The sequence below is a fragment of the Xenopus tropicalis genome, chromosome 8, assembly GCF_000004195.4.
Source record: "Xenopus tropicalis strain Nigerian chromosome 8, UCB_Xtro_10.0, whole genome shotgun sequence".
Taxonomy (NCBI): Eukaryota; Metazoa; Chordata; class Amphibia; order Anura; family Pipidae; genus Xenopus; species Xenopus tropicalis.
This window is the reverse complement of record NC_030684.2, coordinates 92,987,455-93,007,548: the sequence shown is the minus strand read 5'-3', so window position 1 is coordinate 93,007,548 and position 20,094 is coordinate 92,987,455. Positions and strand designations below refer to the sequence as shown.

The following is a 20,094-nucleotide window of genomic DNA, read 5'->3' as shown; positions in this document are numbered from 1 at the left end:
CTGTTCAGGCCCTGTTAAATGATGGTTTGCAAACTCAGTCATGCTCCAATAGTTTTACCTCTGTATTTAGCGCTGCCATATAGATGGTTAAGGTGGGTTGAAAAAAGACCCATCAAGTTCAAGCCCTCCAAATAAACCCCAGTGCACATATACTTATACAGACCTATCTCAATAGCCTTAGATATTATGCTTGTTCAAGAAATCATCCAAACCTACCCTTGGAATACCACCTATGCTACCTCAAATAAGGTATATGCTCAAATAAATGTTATTGGCCAAAATTCAGCCTGTCCCTTCTGGGGACAGTTATTCTTTTCAGTGGCAGGCAGCGCAACTTCTTTTTTTTGCAGACCAAGTGGCTTAGTCTAGCATCAACATTTAAAAAAAAACCCAAAACACATCAAACCTAGATGGGGAGTAATAAGAGTGTGGATAATTGTTTTAGTTTTTACTAAACTAAGGGGCCCATTTACTAAACAATTTTGAGATAATTTCGTATTGCAAAAAGTTTGTTAAAATTCCACGAGTATTTCGTGATTTTCATTAAATTCCCACAAAAAAAATCGCACTTTGCTCAAAGAATACGAACATTTTGGAATTCATTAACACTTTGGTTACACTTTCCTCAGGACTATCTTTTCACCAGGTTTGATCTGTCGAGTACCATTGAGTCCTATGGAAGGCTTCCAAAGCCAGACAAGGAAGGCATAAAAGCCAGAAAGGTTTTTGTGGCATAACAAACTTTTTGTCACAAAAATATTGTGATTTTCGGCACGCAATTGCAATATTTTTTTATGAACGTTAAAAGCATTTTCAAGACATTTTAGAACTCCGAATTTATATCATATCATGTTTTAAACCCAGAAAAAAATCGGATCTTAATAAATGTGCCCCTATGTGTGAATTCAGGCAAAGTTGCACAGATGAAATTGGTACAAGTTGTGAAGGGTTGCAAAGCAGCAAGGCTGACTACTGAGTCGCTGTGCTTTGAATTAAATATGCAGGCTCTTGAGGAGCATCATTCAGGGATGGTCACATATGCTGGGTTAAACATAGGGGAGCAGGGTCGGACTGCCAGACCCGACCCTTGCCGGTGCTTCCCCTCCCGACCGCTCCTCCTCCCGAGCGTCAAATTTATGCGCTCGGAGGAGGATGTCAGGTGGGGGGCCCTGCGAGAGGGGTTAGGGGGGCTCCTACGGGGGCGGGTTAGGGGACGCCCCTGGCTGGGGGCACCTGCAGGGCCCCTGGGACAGGAGCCCCGGTGGGCCCTTCACCCCCCAATCCAACCCTGTAAGGGAGTTTAATGTAGCAAATAAGCATTTGGCTTTAGAGCAGTTATCTCCAACCAGTGGCTCGTGAGCAACATGTTGCTTACCAACCCCTTGGATGTTGTTCTCAGTGCCCCCAAAGCAGGTAGTTATTTCTGAATTCCTGACTTGTTGGCAAGTTTTGGTTGCATAAAAACAAGATTTACTACCAAATAAAGCCTCCTGTAAGCTGATAGTGTGCATAGAGGCTACCTGCTAGCCAATCTTAGCCCTTATTTGGCAATTCCATGAACATGATTCTTGTGTATTTTTAAATTTGACTGTGGCTCACGAGGAAGAAAGGTTCCCTGCTTTAGAGGACAGAGAAGCACAGAGACTTAAAGCAACAGTTTTGTTCTATTAATAAAGAATAACATGAAGTGATAGATGTCATATTAAAATTTTGGCTTTCCGAAGTAGCACAAAGTTTCCTCCTGCACGCAACTTCGTGCGACTTCAGAAAGCCGAAGCGATGCACAGGCCTTTCCACCAGGAACTTCTGTTGTTGCTGGTGGAAAGGTATTTCTGAGCAGTTTATCACCTTCGGTAGCAGAGATCTATTGCAGGAGACTAACTTGCTCTGTGGGACATTAGCCTAAAGAAACTCAATTTTTTACAACTTCACACTTATCTTGTTGCCATATATTGCATGATTTAAGTCAAATAGGGCATCTACTGTATTTCTCTGTGAATTTATTTAAGGGAATAGCTTACCAATTAGACCAATTTATTTAAGCTTTTATGTATCATGTGTGATTTCCTGTGTTTACATACACTTAGCTAGTATTCACCGGCTGAACATTTTTATTGCCTAATTGAATCAAATGCTTAGGGTAGCCATCCACAAGCTTTTTACAGTATGTTGATCATTCTTCTTGACAGAACTGGTATAAGTCAGTCAGCTTTTTGGGCCTTTTTGCTCTGACATTTCTTCAGTTTACTCCACAAATTTTCAGTGGACTTTTTGATGGTCATGTCGGTATCATTCACTTTGATGCCTTTAAGCCATTTTGTTGGAGGTAACTTTGAAGGTAGCATTGTCATTTTGGAAGACAAGGTTGCAAATGCATTGTTTTCTGCTGTGTCTTGAGGTGGGCTTCAGAATTTGTACATAACTCTCGTGATGCCATCTAGTCGCTTTTACAGCAAAACTTCACCTCAGTATTATACTGCCACCCTTATGCTTCGGAGTTGTTTTGGTGTTCTTCAGCTAAACAACATCACCCTTTTTTCTCTGTACACAGCAATGATCATGAGCTAACGTTTCTTTTTTTGTTTCATGTAACCAGAGAACCCTCCACCAATTGGCTAGGCTTTGTCCTGGTGGTCGTCTGCAAATTTCAGTTTGGATTTTTCATACCGGGCTGTGAGTAGGGGCTTCTTACTCACATGACTGCCTTTCTGGCCATGGCGATTAAAGGTCCTCTTAATGGTAAATGATCACAGTTTGGTTCCATCTCCTACCAGTTCTTTTGTCCTGGGGTTTTGTTGAATGCAAATATTGTGCATTCCTTTCTGAATCATTGTTTCTACAGATGCTCGTGGGACTTTGCAAAATAGTTCTTAAAGGAACAGTAACACCAAAAAAATGAAAGTGTATAAAAATAATTAATATATTATATACTATTGCTCTGCACTGGTAAAAGTTGTGTGTTTTCTTCATAAACACTACTGCAGTTTATATAAATACCCTGCTGTGTAGCCATGGGGGCAGCCATTTAAATTGAAAAAAGGAGAAAAGGCACAGGTTCCTAAGCAGATAACAGATAAGTAGCAGATTCCCATTGTATTCTACACAGTTTATCTGGTATCTTCTTATGTAACCTGTGCCTTTTCTCCTTTTTTCAATTTAAATGGCTGCCCCCATGGCTACACAGCAGCTATTTCTATTAACTATAGTAGTCTTTCTGAAGCAAACACGCAACTTTTACCAGTGCAGGGCAACAGTACATTATATTTTAATTATTTTAAAACATTTTTATTTTTTATTGTTACTGTTCCTTTAAGCAGGAACTTGTGGAGGTCCAAAGTTTTGTTTCTGAGGTTTTGTCTGAGTTGTTTAGGATTTTACCATTGTGTCAAGGAATAACAGGAAGTGGCTGTAAGGTAGATACTTAAAAACAAAGTTAATCAAAGTGGTCCTATTAGCATTTTTACAATTTAAATTCATTTTCTGTTTCAGGTGGTTTGAGGTATTTACATTTTTAGATCATTTTATACTGCTAGCCAGGCTTGGTTTTAGCAGCTCTCTTTGAAGGCCCAGAGTGTCAGTGACTGTCTATGCAGTCTTGTACTTCCTAGAACCAGTTAAACCTAGGGTTGCTAGATCCCAGTTGAGCCAAAAGCCTGGTATTGGCAGTCTAATAATGCAAACATCTTAGAAACAGCTAAAAATAGAAAATGGATGATGCAAAAGTGCTTAGTAATGCACTCTGATTAAGTTTACATTTATTCATTTTTTTGTGTTTAGACCCTCTTTTATAGGACCTTACCACATGTGTGTGTGTGTATATGTATGTATATATATATATATATATATGTATATATGTGCTCGAGAGAGGGTCAGCACTCACAGGACTTATATTATATTTGTTTATATATATAAATATATATTTTTATTAAAGAGGAGACTAACGTTTCGGTTAGCACTCTAGCCTTTATCAAAGTGGTGAATACAGCAAACACAGTGTCTAAAAAAAGCACAAAGTGGCGGGAAAAAGTGAAGATGATGTCATCATACGTCGCCAGAGACAGGATACCAGAAATAAACCAATAAAAAAAACTGACAACATGCAATAAAAACAAAACACAAGAGAAATAATAGAAAGTACAAGCAAGTTATCAAAAGGTCTAAGCAGCATCACGTTCTTAAACAAAAACAAAAGTATCAAAATTAACACGCTACTGTAGCTAGCTGTCAGGGGTGAGCTGAGAAAGTAACAAGTTTGTATCAACACAGTTCTGCTTCACATAAACACCATGAGTTGAAATAGACTCATAAGCAAGAAAAATAAAGTTGAATCTGGGTCAGTAAATGGAAACTTAAATAGGACTGAAACGGGTTGCTATGGTAACACTACATGTTTACACCACTCCCAACTGGGACAGTAGGGGTAAAATATTAGTAATTAAAGGTTATTCACTGGTGGGATGGTACACGCTGCGCAGGCGGTTTCGGCAAATCGCCGAAGTTGCCTCGTGAGGCAACTTCAGCAATTTGCCGAAATCGCGCCGCCGCATGTGCCATGCCACCGGCCAGTGGGATGGCAGGTGATGGCAACTCGGGGAGATTAGTCGCCCGCGAACAGGGAGTTTTGTCACAGGCGACTAATCTTGCCGTGTGCCAGAGCCCTAAAGAGAGTGAACTTTTGTGTGTAAACCTTTGACAAACAGAAAATCAGATATGTTAAAACTTAAAGCTGATATAAATCTGTCTCTAAACTATTACTTTGAAATGACCTCAGGTAAATAGATACTGTACCCTATTTGACAGGGTATGGGAACATGATTAGTTAAGTTGTAATAAATGGAGTTTGAACATCTCTAGCATAGATGTATGTTTGGGATGTACAGGCTACAAAAAACACAAATTGCACCTACTCAAGCTGCCTGAACTTGCACCAGCAATTCTTGTAGCTATAACCATAGGCTAATATACAACCCGGATTCCAAAAAAGTTGGAACACTAAACAAATTGTGAATAAAAACTGAATGCAATGATGTGGAGGTGCCAACTTCTAATATTTTATTCAGAATAGAACATAAATCACGGAACAAAAGTTTAAACTGAGAAAATGTACCATTTTAAGGGAAAAATATGTTGATTCAGTATTTCATGGTGTCAACAAATCCCAAAAAAGTTGGGACAAGGCCATTTTCACCACTGTGTGGCATCTCCCCTTCTTCTTACAACACTCAACAGACGTCTGGGGACCAAGGAGACCAGTTTCTCAAGTTTAGGAATAGGAATGCTCTCCCATTCTTGTCTAATACAGGCCTCTAACTGTTCAATCTTGGGCCTTCTTTGTCTCACCTTCCTCTTTATGATGCGCCAAATGTTCTCTATAGGTGAAAGATCTGGACTGCAGACTGGCCATTTCAGTACCCGGATCCTTCTCCTACGCAGCCATGATGTTGTGATTGATGCAGAATGTGGTCTGGCATTATCTTGTTGAAAAATGCAGGGTCTTCCCTGAAAGAGATGATGTCTGGATGGGAGCATATGTTGTTCTAGAACCTGAATATATTTTTCTGCATTGATGCTGCCTTTCCAGACATGCAAGCTGCCCATGCCACACGCACTCATGCAACCCCATACCATCAGAGATGCAGGTTTCTGAACTGAGCGTTGATAACAACTTGGGTTGTCCTTGTCCTCTTTGGTCCGGATGACATGGCGTCCCAGATTTCCAAAAAGAACTTCGAATCGTGACTCGTCTGACCACAGAACAGTCTTCCATTTTGCCACACTCCATTTTAAATGGTCCCTGGCCCAGTGAAAACGCCTGAGCTTGTGGATCTTGCTTAGAAATGGCTTTTTCTTTGCACTGTAGAGTTTCAGCTGGCAACGGCGGATGGCACGGTGGATTGTGTTCACTGACAATGGTTTCTGGAAGTATTCCTGAGCCCATTCTGTGATTTCCTTTACAGTAGCATTCCTGTTTGTGGTGCAGTGTCGTTTAAGGGCCCGTAGATCACGGGCATCCAGTATGGTTTTACGGCCTTGACCCTTACGCACAGAGATTGTTCCAGATTCTCTGAATCTTCGGATGATGTTATGCACAGTTGATGATGATAGATACAAAATCACCTTTCTGATATTGCTCCCCTATCTTTCTGCGCAACATTGTGGGAATTGGTGATCCTCTACCCATCTTGGCTTCTGAGAGACACTGCCACTCTGAGAAGCTCTTTTTATACACAATCATGTTGCCAATTGACCTAATTAGTGTTATTTGGTCTTCCAGCTCTTCATTATGCTCAAATTTACTTTTTCCAGCCTCCTATTGCTACTTGTCCCAACTTTTTTGGGATTTGTTGACACCATGAAATTCTGAATCAACATATTTTTCCCTTAAAATGGTACATTTTCTCAGTTTAAACTTTTGTTCCGTGATTTATGTTCTATTCTGAATAAAATATTAGAAGTTGGCCACATCATTGCGTTCAGTTTTTATTCACAATTTGTTTAGTGTCCCAACTTTTTTGGAATCCGGTTTGTACTTTAGTTGAAATATTCCTAAAATATTATAAACTGTATTCATTTTTGCACAATACTGCCTTATATTTTGCACAAAGATTTTAGCCACAAATGCTTCTTTAACTGTGTTAAAACCTTACTCTGCATCTGTGCTGAATTTTCATGCCCTCTCATGCTGCCTCCTGAATGAACCTTAAATTTGAGCATTAACATATATTACAGCTCCTGCAAGTCAAACTTGTTTCCTAGGACAGTTAATATAATGAATTACAGCTTTTGGGAGGAAGGTGTCCCAGGCCTTATCCAAAATGTTTTTTAGTTTTCAGTCTACTTTTAAACTTGTTTCACAAAATTACATTTATTATATTTGTTATGCAAATACAGCCAACACAAACCTAAGAGGCTCCTATGTAAGTTTTGTTATTTAGTAATAAATCATGTCTTTGCATTTAAGATATTATAAATACGATAAGCCAAACAACAACAATTTGATATATTTAGATCATAAACTACAATGTATATTTTATAGACTTGTGTATAGACCTAAATCCTTAGGCTGTGTTAGCACCACTGGAATGTGAAATGTTGCATCCAGTGACTGCTAGGCTTATTATGATGTTGTAATCATAACTGTAATTTATGGGCAATATTTCAAAATTCTAAGTGATCAGGTCACGCTTAGAAAAATGTTTACTTCCTGCTGCTGTATATCTCAACATATTGGACGCAATAGGAAAGTCTGATAATATTACAGTTCAATAGTAGTTGATATGTATTTAGATTTCTTAATTAGTATTGTACATTTTACATATTATAGTTAAGTAAAAACATCCCTATATAATAGATTGCTACAGGTTAAGAATATTTTTCTGTGGATGGGGACCCTATGTTTATTTTTCAGTTTGAAGTCCTTGATAAATCGTGCTTGACTGTGGCATATTACTGTGCCAAGTCTTTAGAATAGGTATTGCATTACAGAATAATATCCTCACAGGCCCTGTAAGCAGCTGAGATTCCACAGCTTACTCAATAGCAAGAACATCTTAACCACAAGAAGGGTGCTGCAAAGACATTTGAAGCCTTAGATAAAGTATCATTATTCCATAGCAACCCTGTGCAACACTGCCTTTAAGAGGCAGTATAATCAGTTTTCAATATTGTACTTGTGTGTATACCGGGATGCATTGAATCCACTGAGGTGCAGGCACACGCAGCCCATATGCGAGACTTTGCATTTCCGGCAGATATTGGGTACATGTGCCTGCATCCGAGCTTATTCTATGCTTCCCGGTGCAGAATTTTTTTCAGCAAGTGGTTTTCGGCTTCCCGAGAATATGCTACATGTGCATTAAGGCTAATGTGGCCATACATGTTACAATTAAGATCTTTCCTGTGACCATTGGTTGCAGGAGAGATCGTTCATACCCTCCACTAAAGTTCAGGGCAGAATCATCAGATGTGGCGGTAGAATTAATAGGAATTCTACCCCTATCTGACGATTCGTCCCTAAACACTTGCTTTTGCTTGGGCGCCTTCAAAATCTTTTGTCCCTCCTGATCAATGAGACAACCAATGTCCAAGGCTTCTGTGATATTGGTCACCTCATCAATCCACCATACATGCACCTGTTTGGTGCAAGAAATGTGTAGCAATTTCTTAATTAAAAGAATAGGCAAAAAGTATCTTCCGTACAAGCTCTATTCATTGAACGTGTGTTTAGCAAGGGAATGAGGGCGGTTATTTTCCATTATTTTTATTTTTTAGCTTTAGATTCCCTTAAAGGCTGAGTCCCATCCTTTGCTAATGATGTTTTACTGGTTTATTTGTAATTGGGTAGTTGCTAATATAATTATTGAAGGGGCTGAAGGGGCAAATATATTATGCTTGGTAGCCCAAAGCCCACAACCATTGCCCTTTTATTTACACCTTTTCAGTTAGACCTCCATTTTGTATGTTTTTCTTTAGCCATTTCTCTACAACAACCCAAGCAAGTGAAACTAGTACTTTGTGAGGCTACAATTTTATTCTTGTTGTTACTTATTAGTTATTATTAGTTGCCACAGTAAGTAGCATCTTTTCAACCATATAACTGTTTAAAAAGCCAGACTAGAAAACTGCAGAACATAAAGTTAATTTAGATAATAACAGAGAAACAACAACAAAATAAATAAATTAAACCCAATTGCAAATGTTCTTAAAATAACATTGCATACATAATACTTAATAATAACTTTTATCTTAATAGTACACAGGGAGATTTGTCACCCATGGGAAAGCTGCGCTGCCTGGGGAACACAAATCTCCTAAACATATCTTTCTATTGTAGTCAGTGAAACACCACTGTTAAGGACCTTAGCAAATGGGACGATTTGACGCCCATGTGTAATCTCCTCCAAACATACCTTACTAATGGTATTAATGTAAATTGTCAGTGATAAAACATATGCATCACGTAGTAGCCTGAAGATGCATTGCGATGTAACTTCGGGCTACTACACAATGAATATGGGATGCATATGTTTTCCCCCAGCAATTTTACATTTATTGCGAGTATGAAGACAAGGATGTTTTGTCTCCTCCATTGGAGGAGATCTAAGGTGGCCAAAAACAGCTGATAAAAGGTATCAATTCAGGCCTTCTGGCAGATATTGATTGGACGTTTTTTTTTTTTTTTTTAAATCCCTTCAAAGTAAGGACTGCATTGACTCGTTGACTACCTGCAGAGCACAATCGGATCAGTCAGATATTGCCCAAAATAAGCACTAATTTCTCGACGTCGCCAAATAAGAGGATCTTTAAGTGTATAGCCAACTTTAAGGCTAGGTGACAAAAACACCCCATCTGCTGTCACTTTTAAACTAATGAGTTTTACTAGCAACCATTCCCGTTGCCTACAATACAAAGGAATTTTCAGGAAATGTGTTGCCCACAGGTAGCACAGATTTCCTGTGGGAAACAAATCTGCCTGTGTGCCTGCGCCCTTAGGATGATGGCACAAAAGGAAATTTGTCACCCAAGGTTAAATCTTCTCTACAGAAAAAGAAACTTTTCATAGCATAACATTAAGATCACCCAAGTAAAACCAGTTACCCCTTATTCCAGATAATGGGAATCCACCCATGAAAGGGTAGTGCTGTTTTAATTGCCTTTAGAACCCTAATTTTTCTGATGACTGGAGCTGATCTCTTTGTCATAGTTACTAGTGCATAGTTAATTATTCTTTTTACACCTGTACGTGTTCCCTGAGAGATGACAACGTTGTGGAATACTTTTAAAAGCAATACAAGACACATTCATAGGGCCACCTTAAAAAGCTTATGTCACTCGCATTTTCTTTGGGGCAGATGTATGATGGTGAATGAATTCCTCAGGCAACAACAGCCCTAAGAGTGCCCCTGGTTGCAAATGTAATTGTAACATGGAGTAAACAGCTGCTTTCACTAGTGTTAGTATATCGTGTGTATTCACTTACGATCTGCTGTCCATGTAACAAGCAGCAACTCCAAAACATCATCATCAATCTTTGTTCTACTTATTTATTCTGCATTTTATGCAACATTTATGCAACATTTCTTTGGCAGTTAAAAACATGTGGAGTCGATACATAAAAACTGACTCCTCAGTTTATGGTACCTCCAACTCTTAAAGGAAAAGGAAAGTCATTTTGGCATTTTACTGCCAATAGATTTGCCACATTAGTGCCACCTAGAACAATATATTTATTATGCAGAAACCATTACCATACCTTAGTAAACAGCCTTAGAAGCTTTCTTGGTTTGCTTAAGACAGCAGTTGCCATTTTAAGTACCTTCCTGCTGCAGCTCTAGACTTATAGCTTAGATCACACATTCACAGGAAGAGGGGAGGGAGTTCTTAGCATTCTTGTGGGGGGGGGGGTGGAGCAGGAGAGGGGAGAGAAGAGAGAACTGAATAGATTCTGGCCCAAGGAATTAAGGAGTTTTGAGACAGGAAGTCAGACACTCAAACATCATGTTTACAAAAAAGGAGACAAGAAATCCTGTTTATCTTTTGATAGAGGACTCGGTTAAGCTTTTCTGTGAGTGCTTATGGCTCTATTTACATCGACTTTTCTGATAAAGCTTGCTTAGTTTTTACCTTTCCTTCTCCTTTAATATACTAATATATTTTCAATGTTAATTAAAAGAACACTACATGCAAGGCATTTTATCAATGCCACAGCTCAACAATTTTAAAGCTATATAAAGATGGTGCCTGGTTTTGGAAACAAACCAAAGAACTACTGGCTAGGAGGCTGAGCGCTACCCTTCTGGCCATCCAAGCCTGTCACTGCCAACATGAATGAGGATTCTGTTGAAGTTTGGATCTAATTCTATAATTAAGCCATTGTGTCATTGTAGCTTTTTATTTTATTTTTCAAAAAACTACAAACATTCCTTAAACCTAAAGTTTAAACTAAAGACAAATTAAAACAATAAAGTTTTAATAGCTCAGAAGGACTTCACACTAGTGAAACAACTATTTTATTATGTTACTATTATATTATCTGTGAAGTAGGACATTGTAACATATTTTTTTTGCTGACTCCAATTCCAGGTACCCAAAATTGATTCAGACTCCAGCTCCACAGCTCTGGTTACAAGACCTTCATATTTATGGGTGCATATTTTAAGATAATACCATATATTTGTAATACATCATATGGCTGAAAGTATGCGGACAATTCTTATAAAATCTCTTGTTTTCAGAACACTTACTGCCAAGTTTCAAACTGTCTCTGGAAGCAACATCAGCAAACTGTTTGTTGGTAGTATGTTTTTGGTTTTATGAAAGAGCAACAGTCTACAAGTTTAACATTAAGGGTGCTACCATTAAAATCGGCAACAGCAAAAGTGCTTTCTTTTCTTTCTGGTAGCCTGAAGGATTAATCTGGATTTGGCTAATGCCAGGAGCACACTGTATGCATAATGGAAACTGTGTAGTTTAGTGGAAAAATAATAATGAGCTGTTTTTCATGGTTTGAGCTGGGGCCCCTGGTTACAGTTAAAGCAAACCTTAAAACTACAGCATACAATGGCATTCCTGAGAATTGTATTGCCTCCTAGATTGTGGCCACAGTTTGGGAAAGGCCCTTGACTGTACTTCGAAGAGTTCTGACCTCAACCCAAATAAACACCCATCATATGAATTGAAATGCGCTCTGTGAGCCTGGCTCAGATGCTGAGATTCAGAAAAGCATTTTTCTGAATTTTAAGGAATGTGCCGTGCCCTTGTGTATGTCAGGAAGGAAACTGCTCTTCTCTTGTAGCCAGGTAGGCAGAAGGTTGTATTGGGATGATATGAACTCCCTAATAAGTCATTGTTTATCGGGTAAATATTAAAATTCTGACTTTACTGCACTACTGGTATGTGCTATTACTAATAAATGTTATTGTTTTCTGTCATGTCACATAATTCTTAAACACAATAATGATCAAAACTGTAACAGACACCAATAAAATATGATCAGAATCTAAACCCCAGATAAATTTTAACTGCGACTAGGTTGCATCTGCACCGGCTAATATATATATTCTATGTAAAAAAAACAAAAAAAAACAAAAAAAACAAAAAACTGTTTGTTCTTTAATAGGTTCAACATGTTAAAAGTAAACTTTTCATGCCAATATTCTCCTAATATATGCTAATTACATATATCAAAGCATTCGGCATTTTTCAATTTAACATATGGAAACATACACTGTTGCTTATAAGTGGGATTAGTTCATTTTTTTCTTTGAAATAACAGATTTATGGCATGGGAGAACAGATTGGTGTTTGCAGCCTGCCTTTAAGTTCTTAGAAATGTAGTGGCTTTTATGCAACTTCTATCTGGGGCAAATTGCAAGCTTTGTTGATGCCAAGGTCTGACAGAAGCAAAGTAAAGGTTTGGTTCAAAGTATGCTCTCTGTAGAATAGGTCTGGTATAGAGGAACAATAGCACTGAACACATCCTGGCTTCTGCTATAGTAATAGTTACAGTGTACTCCTAGTTATCTGTTTCAGTTGCTGGTACAGGTATAGGACCCATTATCCAGAATGCTCGGGACCAAGGGTATTCCGGATAAGGGGTCTTTCCGTAATTTGAATCTCAATACCTTAAGTCTACTAAAAAATCAATAAAACATTAATTAAACCCAATAGGATTGTTTTGCATCCAATAAGTATTAATTATATCTTAGTTGGAATCAATTACAAGGTACTGTTTTATTATTACAGAGAAAAAGGAAATCAGTTTTAAAATTCTGAATTATTTGATTAAAATGGAGTCTATGGGAGACGGGCATTCCGTATTTCAGAGCTTTCTGGATAACGGGTTTCCAGATAAGGGGTCCGATACCTAGTGCTGGGCAGTATACCGGTATAAACCGAACACCGTTTTTTAAAAAAAAATGATATAAATTTTTAACATACTGGTGTGCGCGCCTCCTGGCAATTTTTCTTAGTATTTCCGGGTTGCGCGCGCACGTGACGTCAGCGCGCACACTCTACAAAAGCGCCATCGAAGTCGGACACATCGCTGGAGCTTGAGGAACCAGGTAAGTTGAGTTCCACTCACTGAACACCAATGTGCCTGGCCTGCATATTTTATGGGGGTGCCTGCGGCTGCCTGGCCAGTAATTTATATTTATGTGAAGGGGATGGGGGGGTGTTTGGGGTGGTGGGGGGGGTGTTTGGGGTGGTCACCTAATCATGCATGGGGAAAAAAAAATACCGTCAAATACCGTGATACCGATATAATTTTGAAAAATACCGTGATATAAATTTTTGGTCATACCGCCCAGCACTACCGATACCTGTATTTGTTTCCTGCTGCTGGAAGGCATTACAGTACAGGGAAAGTATTCATCTTATGATCCTGTTATCTCCAGGATGATTTCGAGAAAAAATTGTGGATAAAGAGACATCCGCTTTACCAGTTTATGTAAGGTAAAATCTCCCCACAGTATCCACTGAAATTACTTACATCCCCATTTGTTAACACACAGGGAGATATTAATTTTCTGTCCCCAACATTCAAATGTAAAAATAGATTGGGAGCAACATAAGCAATAAAAAAAAAGTACTTTTGTGCCTGTTCTAAAAGGACTGGAATCTGCTATTTGGTAGCCCCTACGTGGGCTGGTAGTTCCTGTTTTTTATGCAACCAAATCTTGACTCTAAGTCAGAAATTCAAAAATAAGCACCTGCTTTGGGGCCTCTGGGAGCAACATCCTAGGGAAGGGTGAGCAAAATGTTGTTCACAAGCCAATGGTTGGTGACCACTGCCCTAAGCTGCCCATACACGCACCGATAATATCGTACGAAACCTCATTTCGTACGATATTCGGTGCGTGTATGGCAAGTCGGCGAGTCGCCCGATATCGCAGGAAGCTGCTGATATCAGTCGACTCGCAGATCGGGTCAGTTGAAAGATTTTGATCGGGCGCCATAGAAGGCGCCTGACCAAAATCTGCCTTCAGCGCTGAATTGGCAGAAGGAGGTAGAAATCCTATTGTTTCTACCTCCTTATCTGCCGTTTCAGCCCTGAACGGTTTGTGGCTAATTGTACGACCATCGGTCGCACGAAAGATTGCAAATCGCCTCTTGTGTGGCCACCTCTAGAGTATTGGTTTTGAAGGATATGCATCTGTTGTGAAGAAGGACAAGGCAATGTCTCCCATTCACTTTAAATGTGTGGGGAGATTTTTGGTAACACGACACTGCTGCTCTATCCTTAAAGGAACAGTAACACTAAAAAATAAAAATGTTTTAAAATAATTAAAATATAATGTACTGTTGCCCTGCATTGGTAAAAGTTGTGTGTTTGCTTCAGAAAGACTACTATAGTTAATAGAAATAGCTGCTGTGTAGCCACGGGGGCAGCCATTTAAATTGAAAGAAGGAGAAAAGGCACAGGTTACATAAGAAGATACCAGATAAACTGTATAGGATACAATGGGAATCTATGCTACTTATCTGTTATCTGCTTAGTAACCTGTGCCTTTTCTCCTTTTTTTCAATTTGGCTAAATGGCTGCCCCCATGGCTACACAGCAGGGTATTTATATAACTGCAGTAGTGTTTATGAAGAAAACACACAACTTTTACCAGTGCAGAGCAATAGTATATAATATATTAATTATTTTTATACACTTTCATTTTTTGGTGTTACTGTTCCTTTAATCTTCTTTAAAAACATCTACGTATACACTGACATGAAGACACATCTGAGCACACTTTGCACTCAAGTGGCATTGTCAGGGGTAAGCAGAGTAAGGGGATATTATGTAATTTAGAAGGTGATGTACAGAATCTTTAGGCAATGTTATAGGGCTGCCATTCTGGGCATGTACAACAGTCTTCCAAAAGCTAGATACACAGCCTAGATTTTGGAAAATCTGATCGATTTTATGAGTTATTTTAGTGCTTTAATTTAAAAACGTGTCCAATCTATTTGGCATTTCTTCTGTTTCTAGTATCCTTTGTAGCTGCTGGAAGTTTGCGCTCTTTCTTCCAAAAGCGGAAAAAGCCAAGGGAGATCATATATTATTTTTTTTTTTATTATAAATTTACAGATGTGCAAGAATATCCTCTAGCGACCAAAAAGGAGGACATTACTATTTGTGCAAGAATTTATATTTGATGGTTAAGTTAAAAAAATTGTTTATTTTAATCCATTTAAAACTGCTAAACCCCCATATACAAAGCGTCTTATCCAGTGTCTTATCAGTGGTTTGACCTCATTCAACACATACCAGTAGTTAGTACATTGAATTATGCACTATTGGTTGTTTTGTTGATACATTGCTTCAATTCGTTTGTTGCAAATTTACACTGGTAGACCTGTAACTGTGACCCTGTTTAATGGTTAATTCTATTACTCTACCCCACTCTGAAACTGAATCCAGTCTGGTACTCTGCATACAGAGTCAAAAATGCAGAAAAGCACGTTTATTTGCTCTACTGGTTGTTAATTTAGTAAAATAATGCCATTGTATTTCACCTTTAAAAAAAAAAAAAAAAAAAAAAATTATAGTATAGCCCAAATTTTAATAATCATCTTTGCTTTTCTGACATCCAGGTTAATTTCTATTCAAAGGATATCCCAAATGCCAATAATCTTAATAATAGTCACAGACTGGTGTCTACACACCGATGTTTAACTAGGGTTTGTATAGAGATACTCCCCCAATCATTTCACTTGTTCCACTTTTAACTACATTTAGTCATTGTGAAAATAGGATCAATGGCTGAATGCATATAGATAAAAAAGAAACCAGGAAACAATCTCACAATTCAGTGTCAATTTTTGTTTGCAGGACTCTATTTGAGTACATGTTGAACAAAAGTGTATATTGTTTATGCTCCAGTAATGTCATGAGTTATGTAGTGAGTCAGGGTTGGAATGGGGGGGGGGGGCAGGGCCCACCGGGGCTTCTTCCTTGGGGGCCCCTGCACCCCCCAAATGGCCCCCGCCGCAGCCTTTCAACACCCCTCTTCAGAGGGGTGTTCACATTAAATGATCTTATAGAGCCTGCTTAGGTTTCCAGCTAGTCAGCATTCTAGGTTAGTAGCACCAAAGTCTTAGAGGAACTGCTTCAGCACTTAAAGAAAATAAAAATATATCCAGAGAGCTGCATTTCACATATACAGGTATGGGATCCCTTATCCGGAAACCCGATATCCAGAAAGCTCCGAATTACGGAAAGCCTGTCTCCCATAGACTCCATTATAAGCAAATAATTCAGATTTTAAAAATTGATTTCCTTTTTCTCTGTAATAATAAAACAGTGCTTTGTATTTGATCCAAACTAAGATATAATTAATCCTTACTGGATGCAAAATAATCTTATTGAGTTTAATTAATGTTTTATTGATTTTTTTAATAGACTTAAGGTATGAAGATCCAAATTACGGAAAGACCCTTTATCCGGAATACCCTTGGTCCCGGGCATTCTGGATAATGGGTCCTATACCTGTACTGTATTTCTTGTAATCTCTGCATAGTTGTTTTGTAAGAATGAGTGCTGTGCGTGTATGTGCTGCCTGTCCCAGAAGTTAGTAATCTGTTGACATATAAATGCATTCCACACAGGCCTGCCCCAACTCATTTGTTCCAAGTAATTCTCTCTAATTTTACACTCCCATTTGCCTTCAGTGCTTTTTTCTCTCCTGTTTGCTCATTAGAACTAATTATGTTCTCTCACAAACTTATTTAGCTGCTGCACTAAATCACATCACATATCTTTTATTTACTTTTTGTGTGTGTATATGTATATATATAATCTATTGCCTCCGATAAGGATTAACTATACCTTAGTTAGGATCAAGAACAACTACAGTGATAAAGGAAATCATTTTTAAGATTATGAATCATTTACTTATAATGGGGTTTATGGGACACGTCCTTTCACCAGTAAAATTTGGTGTCTGGGCAGATGTCACCCAATCAACATTTTTCCCCTGGCCTATTATATTTGCTTGTTATGACACAAACCTGATCTGTTCACTGGTAATGTGGTCACTGGTAATTATCTACTTTGTATAAACCAGGAAGCTGGAACATTTAGCTTCAGTTTATTTGTTGTCCCTGTTTAGTTCATGAAACATTACAAATTATATCTACCTTACATAAAACAATAGGCAGTATGTATGGTCACAAACCTTATTTACTAAACAAAGTGTTACACTGTCTATTTATTTGAGAAAACACTTGTAGCCCCCATATGAAGCCCAATACCAAGCTGGCATGCTTACAAAGGCTTACAAATGGTTGTGTGGAATTTTGTATTCTTCATCTAATATTTTTTAAGCACATTTTCTCTACCTTTTACCTTGTAATAAAGAAAATGTCATTTTATCATCAGTGACCTCAGATATTGAATGTAACTGCACTGTACAGACAGAGCAGAGGGACTTGAATCCCTACCTTTGGTTTACTTGTCAGCCATTTAGTATAGTACAGGTTTGGGACCTGTTATCCAGAATGCTCGGGACCTGGGATTTTCCGGATAAGGGATCTTTCCATAATATGGATCTCCACAATTTAAGTCTGCTAAAAATCATTTGAAAAAACCCAATAGGACTGTTCTGCCTCCAATAAGGATTAATTATATCTTAGTTGGGATCAAGTACAAGGTTCTGTTTTATTATTACAGAGAAAAAGGAAATCATTTTTAAAAATTAGAATTATTTGCTTATAATGGAGTCTATGGGGGATGGCCTTTCCATAATTCGGAACTTTCTGGATAACGAGTTTCCGGATAAGGGATCCCATACCTGTATTATAATCTGTGCTAACAGGAACTGTTATCTCAGTGTAACAAAATGCTATATTTTCTTCTTTCTAGGCTAGGAATCTACAAACTGGAGAATTGGCTGCTGTCAAGATTATTAAACTGGAACAAGGTTAGTTACTTCACCTGTATCCCTTGCGCACTGTTAAAATGACTTGTTGATTTCAATATTACATGAGGTTTGTTAACCATGACAACTGTATATTAACTGTGACAGTGCTTTTCAATTTATTTGTACTTTTCCTTTAGCAGTATAGCACCATTACTTATTTTATTGGTAAGTTATACTCTTAAGTTGGCATCATATTTTTTTAAAGAGTCCCAGAAAATAAATATTTGCTTGACTGGGTTATACATTGCACTGGTTACCTGCATGAAGTGCATTTTTACAGAGCAGAAATCTAATCGGGAATACAACGTCCGATATTAACAGGCCCTTAAAAACAGTTAGGCTTTTTTTTTTTTTTTTTTTTTAAATACTATGGGATTTATTATATGTTTATGTTCTAAAGCAGCATTGAACCCTCGTTACGTAGAATAAGCCAGTTCTTCTCCAGCCAAGATTTCATTTAACACAGTGCTCTGCATACTTTTGTACAGGCCTGTTAATTGGTTGCTGGGTTCTGCCACGTTAATTCAAGGGTGAAAATCAGCAGTGAATGGAATAGCAAGGGACAGTCAGATACTGCTTTGAATAGCAATTGTATTGAAAAGTAGGATTTTTTCTTTTATTGGGCAAAATTTTATTTTGGGTTTTGGGCACAGTACAGTAAGCTTAGAGCCAAAAATATATATTTTCAATAAACATGACAGCATTTTCCTTTTGTTTATGAGTTTCTTTTACTTCACATGTTTTCTGATAATGCTGCCCAAAGGCAATTTAAGAAAGGTGTAAATATATTTTTATCCAGAAATATTGTAAATATTAACCACTGTATTTTGTGTGGTGTCTTTTTTTTTTGTTTGTTTGTTTTTCAGGCACACTCTAATTTTCCATCATTTTTTTTATAACACCTCAGACCTGTTGTATCTCATTTTAAGGAGAACTAAACCCTAAAAATTAATATGGCTAGACATGCCATATTTTATATAATTAACTTATTGAACCAGCCTAAAGGTTCAATATGTCTATACTAGCAATGATCCAATCCTTTAAAGTTGTCATAGGGTGTGACCATACTGGACATACTAGACACTTCTGTTAGAAATGTCTGCGACACTCACATGCTCAGTGCTCTCTCAGCAGCTGTTGAGAAGCTAAGCTTAGGGGTCGTTGGATATTATCAAGAAAAGAAAATGATGTTTGTCTGCCATATAAGCTCATCCTAACAGGCTGATGATTAAAGTCTGATGCTAATAGCACAGGATCAGCTTTATAATGTGACATTTATATCCTATCTACACAGTATATTGTAAGTTGGTCCCTAAGCTCAGTAAGTGACAGCAGCACAGAGCATGTGCAGTGAATCGGCAAAAAAGAAGCTGAGGAGCTACTGGGGGCATCTTTGGGGGCATAGATCTTCCCTGTTAAAGGGCTGGGGGTGCCTTGGGCTGGTACAGAAGCCCAAAACATAATGTATATTTCTAGCCTAAGTCTTTAGTTAAGCTTTAGTTTTTCTATAAGGCAAAAGGACGAAATCAGGTGGCAGTATAAAAGAAGAATAAAAAGTGGAGTTAAAGGAACAGTAACACCAAGAAATAAAAGTACATCAATGTAATTAAAATATAATGTACTATTGCCCTGCATTGGTAAAACTGGTATCTTTGCTTCAGAAACACTACTATAGTTTAGTTTAGATAAATAAGCTGCTGTGTAGCCATGGGGGCAGCCATTGAAGCGATAAAAAAAGAGAAAAGGCACAGGTTACATAGCAGATAACAGTTAAACTCTGTAGAATACAATAGTGTTTTATCTGTTATCTGCTATGTAACCTGTGCCTTTTCTCCTTTTTTAAAGCTTGAATGGTTGTCCCCATGACTACACTGGAGCTCATTTATATTAACTATAGTAGTGTTTCTAAAGCAAACTAAAAACTTTTACCTGTCCAGGGTAACAGTACATTTTATTTGCTTTAAAACATTTTCAATTTTTGGTGTTTCTGTTCCTTTAAACGGTGTATGAAAAGTAGCATCAAACTTTTTGCAAAGCTTTACTGAATGGTTTTTGTGACCTACACATACACTACAGTTAATTCCAGCTTAGTAGGTACATGTGATTTTGCGCAATGTGCATTGCATATATATATAGCCCAAGCTACAGAGCAGACTTCATTTTACCAATTTAGACAGGA

The 20,094-nt window shown here is 38.0% G+C and overlaps 1 protein-coding gene across 3 annotated transcripts in view; it reads left to right on the top strand.

Annotated features, from left to right (window-relative positions):
- The window catches only part of map4k5 (mitogen-activated protein kinase kinase kinase kinase 5), a 92,461-nt gene that overhangs the window by 11,467 nt on the left and 60,900 nt on the right, over window positions 1-20,094 (top strand). For all 3 annotated transcript variants that reach the window (XM_012968103.3, XM_012968104.3, NM_001142049.1), the window contains exon 2: window positions 17,858-17,915. In XM_012968103.3, coding sequence (XP_012823557.1) covers window positions 17,858-17,915 — 58 coding nt within the window. The remainder of the gene's footprint in view (window positions 1-17,857; window positions 17,916-20,094) is intronic.